The sequence below is a fragment of the Echinops telfairi genome, unplaced genomic scaffold, assembly GCF_000313985.2.
Source record: "Echinops telfairi isolate 266 unplaced genomic scaffold, ASM31398v2 ScPeMD7_5;HRSCAF=22, whole genome shotgun sequence".
In the NCBI taxonomy this organism is placed as follows: domain Eukaryota; kingdom Metazoa; phylum Chordata; class Mammalia; order Afrosoricida; family Tenrecidae; genus Echinops; species Echinops telfairi.
Genome location: NW_022103901.1, coordinates 23,503,136 through 23,517,789, shown reverse-complemented (window position 1 = coordinate 23,517,789; position 14,654 = coordinate 23,503,136). Strand labels below are relative to the sequence as shown.

The following is a 14,654-nucleotide window of genomic DNA, read 5'->3' as shown; positions in this document are numbered from 1 at the left end:
TCTCTATATTGTAGTGGTTAGCAAAATATTACTTGCATGCAATATCAATGATATTGTTCCACAGTTTGAGCATTCTGTTGGGTCACCTTTCTTTGAATTGGATGCATATATGGTGGATCTCTTCCAGTCAGTTGGCCAAGTAGCTGTCTTTCAAATTTCCTTGCATAGACAAGTGAGTAATGGTAGCCAGGCACAATACAAATTTTTCTGGTCTCCTGTCAAAGAAGGCAGTTGTTCATAGAGGCAATTAGCCACAAACTTCATATCCTCCACCTATTCTTGACACTCTTTATTCCTTGGTTGTTCCAGGCTAATGAAGATGAATAGAGGATTATAGAAAAGCTTGCAAGCATCCATCCAAGAAACAAAAACTGGTTATTCACATACAACAACATAGGGGGGAAAGTCAATAATAGGAGGAGAATATAAGCCTGCTTTTTTGGTTTTTTTAATTTAGTGACTTTATTGAAATCATTCTGTAACTTAGGTCTCCTTGCAGTAGTGGAGTGGGTTATATCAGGCTGCTAACTGCAAACCACTTTGCAGAAGGAAGGTGAAGCTTTCTACTCTCATAAATATTTAAAGTCTTAAGAAACCTAATCAGTTATAGAAGGTTGTTAAGAATCCAAAATGACTCGATGGCAGTGAATTTGGTTGGCAGTGTGCAGTCTGTAATGTCTCTGTTCAAATGATTTATCCTTGTGTAGTAGCTGTGTAAGAAATATTACAGTAGTAATTCATTAATATATTCCCATAAGCACTATGAATGGAGTTATTCCTCCAAGTCTGTAAGAAAAGACTTACTGATAATCGTTGTGCATAATAATTTTTAATGATTTGTTGTTATGGTACTGGTTTCCTTATTATATTTGACACCTTAATAAGTATTTTAATTGAGCCTGGTATAGGAAAACCCAGTGCCTATTAGCTTTATGATATCTTAACTACATCTGATTGTTATTTGTTCTGTATTTTCTAGTGTTTATAATATACTAGAAATGTGTTAGTTATTAAGTAAAATAATTTTTTGAAAGGAACAATCCAATTCTCAAATGTTTCCTTTTGAGATATAAATAAATTATCTTAATGATGTCTAAGATGACTAAGGATAAAAGGAATTTTTTTAACTAAAGTTCACATTTTATAAGGTAACTTAACATTTTTAAAAAATTGCTCTCTCCCTAGAGTTGATTTTTTTCAGAAGAATGAACTTTTTGACATTCAACCAATTTGCAGTACTCCTATGGAAAAATCTTACCTTAAAGGTAGGTAAATATATTTCCCCAAATTTTACCTGTAAACTGTTCCTCATTGAACAGAAAATTTGAATATTGATGCAGTCAAATCCATTTCGTTTTCTCTTTGACTGAAAAAATTATTTTTTCCTACATTTGTGGCAAGTGGCTATGCATCACACTTCAGTGTGTCCTCTTTTTGTGTACTTACTTGTTTTGTACTTCACCAATACCGAAGCTCTGAGTCACTTTTTCAAATTTGTAAAGTTGCTTGAGTTAGTTATTACCTGAAAGAAAATGGAGCATGGAGTAGAAAGTGGGTTGAGATAGGCCAAGAGTTACTACTGTCTCTGTGAAGGTGAAGCTGGCAGAAGCTTAGTATGCTAAAGCAGTCTGTCATGTATCAAATGTGTGCTCTTACATAAATTAACACCATCCTTTTTTCCCTTTCTCTTCTAGAGGAGACAATTTATTCATCTAGTACTGGAAATTGTCATAGTGTTGGCATTCGGAAGTATGCTTTTGATATTCCGTGAAGTTTTTGAGGCAGAAATTGTTGAACCTTACAATTACACTTCTCGATCCATCAGTACTCTCCCTTCTTTCCTCAAAAATCCAGAAGACTGGGAATTAATTTACGTGCCTTCTAAGGCTGATGTGGCAAAAGAGATAACTGAGAATGTGAAGAAGAATCTAAACATCAGTATAAAAGGTTAGAAATTAAGGTTTTCTGTAAAAATATTCTTAAATTATTTTCAGAGACCAGGCATATGTTGACATGTTTTTTGACAAAAGTGTAAAATTAAAGGTATGGAAGAAACATAGTCTTTACAACGTATGGTGCTATAATAATTGGACATCACTAGCTACAACAATCAACGTTGACCTCATTTTCCCAAATGCAAACTGGAATCAGAATGAATGATAGATCTAAATGTAAAGGGATGCAATATTTAGGGGGCAAAAATAGGATGTATAGTTATTTGAGCTTTTAGAGATGTCATCAAAACCATATCCATAAGTTTTTTAAATGGAAAAAATGGAGTTCTGTTATATAATATTAGTGGCTTTTCTTGGGGTTCAAATATGTGGACTGCCCACTTTGACGTGTTTTACCACTTGTGTTGCGACGCCACAACCTTTCCAGTTTTTCATAAATGGAAAATTTTGCCAGCAAGTGTTAGAATCTCCAAACATACTAAGAAAGTTAAATCAGAGAAAATACCTGATGAAGATGTTACTTCATTGTACAGGAAGAGATGTTTGCATGGCTGTGTCTTTTGCTATGTATGGCCGCAACAACAGCAATACAAAATAAAGTGTAACAGAACATGGTTTTTTCAGTCAAATGTAAAACTGCAAATATACTTAAAATAGACATACCCAGGGAAATTAGGATCTGGAATATGGGTCTGATTCTGCCTCGGTGCTTCATTTTCTTGCCTTCCAGCATGACCTTTTAAAAATAATTTGGGCCTGTGCTACAGTAATATTCCTATTACATGCTTTGCTTGGAATTAATAGTTGCTGGTTTAATTAAAAATGGCTCCTAAATGAAAGGGTTATTAAGAAATAATTCCTCAGCACACCAAGGCAAAAGACTAAGGGTGTGCAACAGAACAGCCAGGGGAGCAGAATGAGGAAGTCCGCAGGGAATAGCAAGAATAGGCTTTGGGGCCAGGGCATGGCATCCCATCATACTCGACTGCAAAACACTCCGAAAGGTCAACAAACAGACCTTGAACTATTTACAGGCTTTTCTCTTTTTTTGTCATTGATTTGTTATTGTTTTGTTTTCTGTTCTTTTGTTGCTTTGTTTTGCTGTCTTGTTTTGTGCATATTATTTTTTCTGCAGGTCTATCTAGATACCATAGTGGGATAAACAATTTGGAGGAGAAAACAATGGGACCTACGGTTCTAGGGGCACATGGGAGAAAGGGAGGAGGGGGAAAGGAAGTGGTGTTAGCAAACCCAGGGACAAGGGAAAAACAAGTGACCCCAAAAATTGGTGGCAAGGAGGATGTAGGAGGCCTGGTAGGCAAGGGCAATGTAACCAAGAAGAATTACTGAAACCCAAATGAAGGCTGAGCATGATAGTGGGACAAGAGGAAAGTAAAAGGAATAGAGGAAAGAACTAGGAGGCAAAGGGTATCTATAGAGGTCTAAATGCAGGCATGTACATATGTAAATATATTTATATATTAGGATGAGGAAATAGCTCTATGTGAATATATTTATAGGTTTAGTATTATGGTAGCAGATGGATATTGGGCCTCCACTCAAGTACTCCCTCAATGCAAGAACACTTTGTGCTATTAAGCCAGCATTCCATGATGCTCACCTTACTGACACAATCACTGAAGACAAAGTGGGTGCATAAGCAAATGTGGTGACGGAAGCTGATGGTGCCCAGCTATAAAAAGATATAGCGTCTGGGATCTTAAAGGCTTGAAGATAAACACGCGGCCATCGAGCTGAGAAGCAACAAAGCCTACATGGAAGAAGCACACCAGCCTGTGTGATCATGAGGTGTCGATGGGATCAGGTATCAGGCATCAAAGAACAAATGGAGTGGGAACTCAAAAGTCCATCTGTAAGCAACTGGACATCCTCTTACAGAAGGGTCGCAGGGAGGAGATGAACCAGTCAGGGTGCAGTGTAGCCACAATGAAACATACAACTTTTCTCTAGTTCCTTGATGCTTCTCCCCCTCTCCCCCCACTATCATGATCCCAATTCTACCTTACAAATCCGGCTAGACCGGAGGATGTACACTCGTAAAGATAGGAACTGGAAACACAGGGAATACGGGACAGATTAACCCCTCAGGACCAGTGGTGAGAGTGACCATACTGGGAGGGTGGAGGGAAGGTGGGGTAGAAAGGGGGAACCAATCACAAGGATGTACATATTACCTCCTCCTTGGGGGATGGACAACAGAAAAGTGGGTGAAGGGAGATGTCAGACAGTGTAAGACATGACAAAACAATAATAATTTATAAATTATCAAGGGTTCATGAGGAAGGGGGCCAGGGAGGGAGGGGGTAAATGAGGATCTGATACCAAAAGCTCAAGTACAAAGAAAATGTTTTGAGAATGATGATGGCAACAAATGTACAAATGTGCTTGACACAATGGATATATGTATGGACTGTGATAAGAGTTGTATAAGCCCCCAATAAAATGAATTTTAAAAAGAAAGAAAGAATGCCTAAATACCATTGCAAAAGTATGTGTTGTTTTTTTCAGGAAACAGTTTTATCACTTTTTTTTAAGACAGGTGTACTGATAAGGAGTCCTGTATTCTCTTACATAAGGAGATTTCAGACGTTCATGGGAAAATTCTTTATTTTTTTATTCTACTTCCCATGAGCATTTTGAATGTTAATATTCCTATGAACATGAACTATAACCCCAAATTCACTGCCATCAAGTTGATTTCTACTCATAGCACCCCCGAGAGGACAGAGAAGAAATTTGCCCTCTGCTATTTCTACAGGTAGCACTCTGAGAGGACAGAGCGGGGAAATGCCCCCAAGAAAAACAAGGATGTGACTTGGCTAACACCCTAAGATCAGGATTTAGCCCATGTTAATCCTGCCCTTAATTCTGTATCTCAGAAAACTGCTTCCAAACTGGAATTACAGCCACACACATTGAGTCCAGAATTATAAGACATCACAGAAGGAATTACAGCTAGAAGGGACATGTTAATTTCTAAAGAATAATCCATCTCCACCATGCCATCCCCCACCTCTGGCCCATTTCATCCTTCCCTGGTTTCCTTCCTCTCTCCTTTTTTCTCAGCTTGGCTCTCTGTATCTTATTGACTGTTTAGGGGCATCAGGTGGCTGCATACTTTTAGTTTGCCTTCCAGCATTTCACACTATGCCACACGTGATGTCTAAGATGGATGAGGCAAAGATGAGTGGTTTGCTTCCATCCTTATGGAGCCTATAGACATGTTAGAACAGAAAGCCCTATGATTTGTGAATTAGGCGTGTTCAGCTACTTCCAGAACCAGGGCCTAGAGCTGCTGATTCAAGTCTGCCGCCACAGTGAGGGGGAGACGGGGCCGTGCCAGGAACAATGAGCCACAGCACTTTCCTACCATGTGAACCCACTCCTTGCTTCCTGCAGCATTCACTTGACTGCTGTGTACCCCTGACTGTTTGCTTACAGCCCGTTTACTTCTTATACTTTCCGCTTGTTGGCATCTCTCGGGGGGAAATGGGACCCTGGCACTTCTTACTTCTCCATGGTGACATCACCCCAAATTATCATATTAGTGGCTATGAGGTGTGGCCATTATAATTTTAATCTCATAATAATTCTGATTTACATTTCCCTTAATAACTAATTCCTTATCTTTATATATGATTTTATAATGATGATTATTTAAGATTGTAGTTAAGCTCTATGGTATACCTAAAAATTTGTTCAGCCTCAAATGTCCATTAGTCATGATGCTAGAATTTGAGAAATAGTTGTATTTTTTTCACTTAAAGTATTTGGATAGACTTTAACCTGTCTAAAGCAGTACCCCAGAAGGGATTGTCAGGTATTTTCATTTATGTGGGAAATTTTCTCTCTCTACAGTTCGAGGCTTTTCTTCAGAGACTGAATTTGAGACCTATATTAAGTATGACTATAAGTCTGAGAAAGTGCTGGCTGCTATTGTATTTGAGTATGACTTCCAAAACAGCAGTGATCCTCTGCCACTTCAGGTGAGACATTTTAGTTAGAGGTCTTATAGTTATACTTCTAGTTTTTAGGATTTTCATGATTTACTATATTATAATGACCCCTGCAGGGCAATGGTCTTTCTGGCTTTGGATTTATACTTCTGCCCCAAAATAATTGGCTGGCCTCCTGCTCTGTCGCTTTTACACACCTTGGAATTGGTCCATTTACTATGTAAATGAACTTCAACCAAACTTACTGCCATCAAGTCAATGCCAATCCATAGGGACCCTATAGGACAAAGTAGAACTGCCACTGTGTCTCCAAGAGTGTAGCTCTTTATGGGACTAGAAAACCCCATCTTTCTCTCACAGAGTAGCTGGTATTTTCAAACTGCTGACCTTGCAGGTAGCAGCCGAATGTGTAACCACTATGTCATTATGTAAATAGGGAATATAAAGTAGGCATTACCTTGCAGGGATTGGTTGGCTTGTGGCCATACCTTGAAATGGAATAAAAGGGTTAATCCCCAGAAGTTGAGGAGACTTCACTCCAATAAAGAAGAGCCTAGAGATCAGTTTATCCTTTAGGCTAGTACTTCCTGCCCCAAGAACCTCCTAGATCTAGAGGAGAACGCTATAATGCTGAAGGTAGTGCAAGATAATGAGAAATGTCAATGGCAGTACAAGCAGTGAAAAGCCTGGGACTAGCAGACCCCGGTGGTATGCTTGCCAGTCCGCAGAGAACAAGAGATTTCTGAATGCCTTTGGGTAGGAGGCTTGTGAACAGAGCAGCTTGGCAGAGCTAAAGAGCTCTGTGATACTTGCACAGAGCAGAGGTCAAAAGGGACCTGGTAGCAGAGTCTGTCAGCTAGCAGGAGTGAGAGAAGCACCTGGCAGCAGACACAGCTGAGGGTAGGTGATCTAAAGACATAGCCCAAAGAAGGATCTTCTTGCAGGTATGGCCAAGAAGAATTTGAGAGCTGTCTTGGTGGGAAGCTGTGTTCACCACATGTCTCCTATCTCCTCAGTTGTATCCTCTATGCCTGGTTTATCCTGATCTTGAGTGTATCCTGTTAACAAAATCCAAGTCCATTACCATCCAGCTGATTACAGCTTTTCACAACTCTAAGGGACAGACTAGAACTGCTCAACAGGGATTTCCCAGGGAGTGGCTGGTGGGTTCAAACCACAGACCTATTGATTAACAGCCAAGTGCTTTACCCACTGTACTACTAGTTTCATAGACGTATACATGTTCTCGTTTGTCAGTTCATAAATTCTCTATTTGTCACTGTGTATTTCAAATGGTTTATTCATAAACTAACCAAACCCACTCACAGAACCCTATGAGAAAGAATAGAACTGTTACCCTCGAGTTTCCAAGACTGTGAATCTATACAGGAATAGATAACTTCCTCTTTCTCCTGGTCTTATTCTGGGATGTCATGCCTATGTAGTATATTCTTTACAGAAGGCTATGGTTATATTAAAAGTCCAAAATCTATTCTGAGTCGTCATATGCATTAAGTCTATATTCCTTCTGGCTATTAACAAGGAAGCCCACAAGATGGAAAACTGACAGACAAGTTGTGACTTGCGTGTTGTCCTGGTTAATGGTCATCTGAGGTGAACAGATCTTAGTGCTGTGTCTAGACTAAGGACAGACTATGGGAAAGGACTAGGCTGTCCATTTCTGAGTGATTAGCCACTTAAAGCCTTTGGAATACTAGTGGAACATTATTAAATATTCTGAAAACCACATGAATAGCAACAAGACACTGTCAGTTTATAGAGCCAGAAGATGAGCACCTCATCAGAAACCACTCAAACTACGACAGGTGAAGAGCTGCTTTCGCACAGAAGAGTTGAATACCATGGCCTTGTTGGAAGAACAAAAACTTTGAAAACTTTATTTTGTTAATGGGGCATGACTCAAAAAGAGATGAAACAGCTGAAAATTTATGTTAATAATTGAAAAGTGGGAGGTATGAAGTATAAATCCAGGAAAAGTAAAAATCATCAAAATAAATGGAATCCATAAAGATCAATATCATAGGCATTAAGTGAACTGAAATTGCAATAATACGGGGATGAAGTCAGACAAGCATACGGTTTCCTGTGAGGTCCAGCCTCACAGCTGAAAGGGTTGTGAGGAGCGGCTGTGCAATTGAAGGAAAATAAAGAGACAGACAAAGGGTACAAGGGCTCGCCTTGCCCAAAGGCAGGATCTGGAGAAAGAAAACGTATTTTCCAATGGTTTTATATAGTCTGGGGGCAGGCAAGCCCATCAGTCACATACGTAACAAGGTGGGCAGTGTCTTAACCTTAGATGTCCTTGAACTCATTGGAGAAGTAATCCAAAACCAGTAGTGGGGGCAGGCAGAAGAAAGTTGATCGCCCTTTGCGTGAGGAGAATAGAACTTGTTTGTTCTCAGAGATAGGTAGCCTTTGGCCATGCAGAGAGTTTATGAGAACTTGTAAGAGGCATCTTTAAGTAACACTATTATGGTGGGATATTGTGAGGATAATGTTTAGTCAGGAGAATGTGACTGGGGGTCATCTCTATCACAAATGTGAAGGCCTTTCTCCACCAGAGTCAGCTGTCCATACTCTTGACTATGAGCTTAGAGAATTTGGCCACACACATTCTCTTCCCGATCCTCAGTTTCCCATTTTATGCTGGGAATGACAAATTCAGGAGGAATGACATTATATCCATTATCAAGAAGAGCATTTCCAGATCCATCTTGGCATATAATGTTGTCTGTGATAGGATAATATCTCTACCCACAGGAAATCCAGCTCATATACCTATTATTCAAGTTTACACACCCACCACTAAAGCTAGTGTGTTGTCTTAATTACAGTTCTCTATTTTACCTCACTGGATTCAATATAATATCCATTGTAATGGCTACACAGAACTCACAGACAAAATTCTTGATTATTAAGGAAGTTAACAAGTTATAATGCCAGTGAGAATCCTCAGAGTTGAGTTGTTTATTAAGTTTGATACATATTACAAAGTTTGATCAGTTCTGCTAATAAATGCCACTGCACTGTAAGCCTCAACCCCAAGGTGTTCAGCATGAGTTCTGTGAGTTACCAAACTCACCTCCCTGAATTAAGTGCCCAGAAGTATATCACTTCAGCAAGCCTCAGCTTGAAGGCACTCAGCTCCACATCCATAGGTCAGCAACTCCAACTCCCCCAAGGAAATTCACAGCAACAGACCTGAAAACGAGGACACTAAGAAAAAAATGCTTTGTTGTTGGATGCATTATCGATGTTTGGAAGGCAAATGTTGAAAATAGCAGATGGAACAGTAGTTGCAACATGTGGCCTTGGTAATGGAAACAAAGCTGGAGAGCTCATGATAGAATTTTGTAAGGCCAATGTCTTCATTGCAAATACTGCTTTTTCAACAACACAAATGAGATATATATATATATATATATATATATATATATATATATATATATACACATATATATGTATGTATGTATATATATATTTCACCCGATGGAATACACGGGAATTAAATTAACTACATCTCTAGAGGAGCCCTGGTGGCATAGTGATTAAAAGTTGGGCTCAATCTGCAAGGTCCACAGTTTGAAACCAACAGCCTCTCCTCAGGAGAAAGACAGGGCTTCCTATTCCCAGAAGGGGTTACCGTCTCAGAAACTCTCAGGGGCAGGCCTACCCTGTCCTAGAGGGTTGCTATGAGTCAGTTGGCATTGACTCTATGGCAATGGGTTTTGGGTGGGTTTTTTTTTAGGGGGTTATGTTTGGTGGGGCAAAGGAGAACCTCAATATCAGCAACTAAAACAAGGCTAGAAGCTGATTGAGAACAGATACTAAATCACTCCTATGTAAGTTTCGGTTCAAGTTGAAGAAAATTAAAATAATCCAAGAGAATCAAAACATGACCTTGAGTATACCCCACTTGAATTTTGAGAACATCTCAAGAATAACTTTGAATCATTGAACACTAATGACAGAGCCCCGATGAACTGTGGGATGGCATCAAAAAATTTACTCATGAAGAAAGCAAAAGATCATTAGGGATAGAAAATAAAGAAGAGACCAAAGTGGATGTCAGAAGAGGCTCTGAAATTTTCTCTTGATCATAGAGCAGCTAAAGCAAATGAGGGGGGGAGGGATGATGCACTAAAAGAGCTGAGAGTCTTCTATAGGGTAGTTCAAGAAGACAAAGTGAAGTATTACAATGAAATGTGCAAAACCCAGTAATTTGAACACTATAAGACATGGACATGCTTTGCATATCAGAAGAAGAGTCCAAGCTTCAAGTTGCAATATGGAAAGGTACTCTGAGCAAACTACCTAACGATGCAGAAAATATCAGAAGAAGATGGAAGGAATACAGAGTACTAGAAAGAACTGGTCAAGATTCAACCATTTCCAGAGGTAGCATATGATCAGGAACAATGGCATTGAAAGAACTTCAATCTACACTAAAGACATTAGTGAAAAACAAGGTTCCAGGAATTGTTGGAATACCAACTGAAATGCTTCAACAAGCTGATGAAGCACTGGAAGCACTCACTGGCTTATGCAGGATATCTGGAAGACAGCTACCTGGCCAACTGACTAGAAGAGATTCATATTTGTCTGCATTCCAAAGAAATGTGACCCATCAGGATGCAGAAATTACAGCACCATATCAATATCACATGCAAATAAAATACAGCTGGCGATCATGCAATAACTGTTGCATCAGATTCAGAAGAGGGTGAAGCACAAGGGATATTGTGGCTGACATCAGATGACTCTTGACTGAAAGAAGAGAATATCAGATGGAGATTTACTTGTATTTTATTGATTATGCAAAAGCATTCAACTGTGTGGACTATAACAGATTATGAACAGCACTGAGAGAAATGGGGATTTAGAACACTTCATTTTACTCATGCAGAACCTCTACATAGACAAAGACACAGTAGCTGCAACAGAATAGGGACTATTGGGTCATTTAAAATAAGGAAAAAGAAGTGTCAGGCTTGTGTCCTCTCACCATTAAGACTGTATGCTGAGCAGATAATACAAGGAGTTGGACTATGTGAGAAAGAATGTGGCATCAGAATTGGAGGCAGGCTTGTTTAAACCTGGATATGCAGATGACACACCTTGCTTGCTCAAAGCAAGTAGGACTTGCTGACCACCTTCCCCACATAAACGCTGAAGACGAATGTGTGCATAAGTAAGTGTAGTGAAGAAGGGTGATGGTACTCGGCTATCAAGACCTATAGCATCTGGAGACTTAAAGGCTTGAAAGTAAACAAGTGGCCATCTAGCTCAGAAGCAGCAAAGCCCACATGGAAGCAGCACACCAACATGTGTGATCATGAAGGGCCGAAGGGACCAGGCTTCTAGCACCAAAGGCGGGGGAGGAAAAAAAAATCATCATCGTGAATGAGGGTGGCGCGTGATGGGGACCCAATGCCCATCTGTAGACAACTGGACATACTTTGCAGAGGGGTAGTGGGGAGGAGATGAGTCACTTAGGGTTCAGTATAGCAATAATGAAACCCACAGACCTTCCTCTAGTTCTTAAACACTTCCTCCCTCCAACTACCATGACCCCAATTCTACCTTGCAAACCTGGTTAGACCAGAGGATGCATAGCAGTACAGATGGGGATTGGAAACGTGGGGAATATAGGAGAGATGAACCCCCTCAGGACCAGCGGTGACCGTGGCGATACCGGGAGGGAAGGGGGGGTAGAAAGAGGGAATCAATCAAAAGGATCTACATATAACCTCCTCTCTGGGGGATGGGCAACAGAAGGGTGGGTGAAGGGAGACGCCGGGCAGTGTAAGATAAGATATAATAATAATTCATAAGTTATTAAGGGTTCATGAGGGAGAGAGGAGTGGGGAGGGAGGGGGAAGGGAAAAAAGGAAAATGAGCTAATCCCAGGAACCCAAGAAGAAAGCAAATTTTGAGAATGATGAGGGCAACAAATGTATAAGTGTGGTAAAAAATTTTTTAAAAGCAAGTAGGACTTGAAGCACTTGCTAAGGAAGATCAATGACTGCAGCCTTCGGTCTGGATTACAATTCATTGTAAATAAAATCTGCATAACTAGATCAATAGTTAACATAAACAAAGAAAAGATTGATGTTGTCAAGGATTTCATCTTGCTTGGATGCACAATCAATGCTTACAGAAGCAGCAGTCAAGAAATCAAAGAACAAGCTCTATCATGTTGAGGACTCAAATATGCCCGATCTGAGCCGGGCTACTTTTAGTTGCCTCATACGCAGGCAAAAGTTGGACATTGAAAAGGAAGAAAAATCAACGCATTTGAATTATGGTGTGAGCGAAGAATATTGAAAGTACTATGAGAAATAAACCAGAGCAATAAGCAAATCTGTCTTGGAAGAAGTACCAACAATGCGCTCTGGAAGCAAGGATGGTGTGTCTTCATTTTATGTGCTTTGGACATGTTTTCAGGAGAAACCAGACCCTGGAGAAGAATAGCATGCTTGGTAAAGTGGAAGGGCAGTGAAGAAGAGGAAGACCCTCAACAGATTAGTTAACACAGTGGCTACAACAGTGGGCTCAAACATAACCGTGAGTTGAAAATGGCATAGGATTGGGTGGTGCTGTGTTGTTCATAGGAACTGACTAGATAGCACCTAGCAACAGCATTAACCAGGAATATGAACATTGGAAGGTGAATTAACACCACTCCCCAAGGGAAGGTCTGTCTCCCTTAGGGACTTCCTTTAGTGTGTCCTTGATGGAGGTTGTGGTACTAGAGTCGCATAGTCATCAGTAATGCCCTCATTATCTTGGTCAGCTCAGCCTGTATGAATCTTGCAATTTTTCTGTCAAATATAATGTATGATTCCCACTTATACGATCCCATTCTTGTTTCTGCAGTCTCACCTACAGCGGTGATGTATTGATCTGCTAACAGTCGTACTTCTGTGACAGTTTCCTTTGTTCTCTTATGGCCTATTTAAGCTGCCAACTCTTTGTAAACCTTGGGATGCCATTATGACCTCTTTCTATGGTCTTCGTCCCTCGTCTATCTTTGTCTTTTCTTTGACTTGTTGAAGTCTTAATAAATGTGCTTCTTAAATTATATATAAGATATTAAGATTTTGTAATTGGGTCAGGTTATAGGCTCAAGTCTCTCAAGGTAATGGTGGTGGCTATTGGATATACCCAATTGCCCCAAAGATATTCTAACAGTAAACCCTGCCTGTCACAGAGCATACCAGGAGTGTTACCACTTGCGTAGACAGCACCCGATTTCCTTTAGATGAATTGTCCCGCAGCCATTTCATGCAAAGGGCACTCTGCATGTCGTTATGCATATCACAGATGCTATCATATGCATACGTGGCAGCTGGATTCCTTCTTACTTGTTTGAACTGGAGCAAGGAGATGGGCTAGAAGAGGGGGAGGGGAGGATCGGCTCACCTGTGGTCTCAGTGCCAACAAAAAAAGAAGTTTCCCCAACGTTAAAACAAAGAGTACTGGAGTTTGTTTGTTTCCTGACTGTAAGATTCTTAAATCCTGGGATGTTCGTCACCTTTTTCAATGAAAGCAAATAAAATAGTAGATCAAAACCATGGCCAGTCCTGCTAGCCCATCTCATGTATGGCTTCATGTAACATGATCAGTTCTATCCCTAACCTTCCTCTGGTTAAGATAGCTTTTCTGAAGCCAGCTGCATAAACAGGCTTAATGAGAACTAAGCAATTCTTTATCTCGTTTGGAAAACTTGATTCTTCTTATTTGACCAGTCACACTTGGACAAGGAAAAGACTGAATGACATTTTTTAGAATGGTAGAAATGAAAATTGTATCTCAACTTAAAATGGAGTTTGGATTTAGTTCTGAAGCCACCCCATTCAGATATGCCAGCACTTAGAATTTTTCTAAGATTCACCTCCACAGCTGAGATGGAGTTAGATTCAATACTTTGTGTTGTCTTGAAGACTCTTCAAAACAGTCTAAAGGTTTATTCTTACTATTAATTTACTGTATTTGCTTCTTAACTAGTTGAACCGGATTCCCCATTCATGCATTCAGAATTTCCCCCATTTTTGCCTACCTGATTAGTCTGTATTTTCATGGTTTACAAAAGACAAAATGCATACACTTGAGTGGGATAAAGAACTGCCTTTGGGGCATTTGTTTCTGGTTTTTGAATGTAGCCTTCGGCTTTTCTAAGACACCCAGACAGCACTTTAACTGTGCAGATGTTGTAGAAACCCAATGAACACACCTGGAGAGCTAATTTGGGGGAGGGAATTGGGCATGATGCAGTCCACATTCAGTCCACCATTGCTATGCATTAAGGCCTTAGTCATGCATATTAATTGAGCCTGCAATGACTGACAAACTCTAAATCTTGGAACATCGTTGGGGCTTCCTGTACTGGTGAGAACATCCTTGCATGGAAGAGGAAGTGACACATCTTTGCAACAGTGGAAGCCTCACACTGCCAGTACCTCTCTCAGACCTTGCCTGATACATCTCTTCCTTTACATCCTTTCTGTTTATAATAAATGAGTAACTATAAATATATGTGGGAGACAGACATGGTTTTCTACTTCTGTAAATAGTTACAGTCTCAGAAACTCAAAGGGGCAGTTCTACTTTGTCCTGTAGAGTCACTATGAGTTGATATTGACTCCTTGGCAGTGAGTTTGGTTTGATTTGGGTTTAGGAAATAAATAAAAAACCAAAC

The 14,654-nt window shown here is 40.0% G+C and overlaps 1 protein-coding gene across 1 annotated transcript in view; it reads left to right on the top strand.

The window, feature by feature from the left end:
- The first annotated feature begins 1,205 nt into the window (after positions 1-1,205).
- Positions 1,206-14,654, top strand: part of LOC101660058 (phospholipid-transporting ATPase ABCA3-like) — a 206,495-nt gene continuing 193,046 nt past the window's right edge. Inside the window, exons 1-3 of the mRNA XM_045285074.1 lie at positions 1,206-1,265; positions 1,695-1,947; positions 5,835-5,962. Coding sequence (XP_045141009.1) covers positions 1,206-1,265; positions 1,695-1,947; positions 5,835-5,962 — 441 coding nt within the window. The remainder of the gene's footprint in view (positions 1,266-1,694; positions 1,948-5,834; positions 5,963-14,654) is intronic.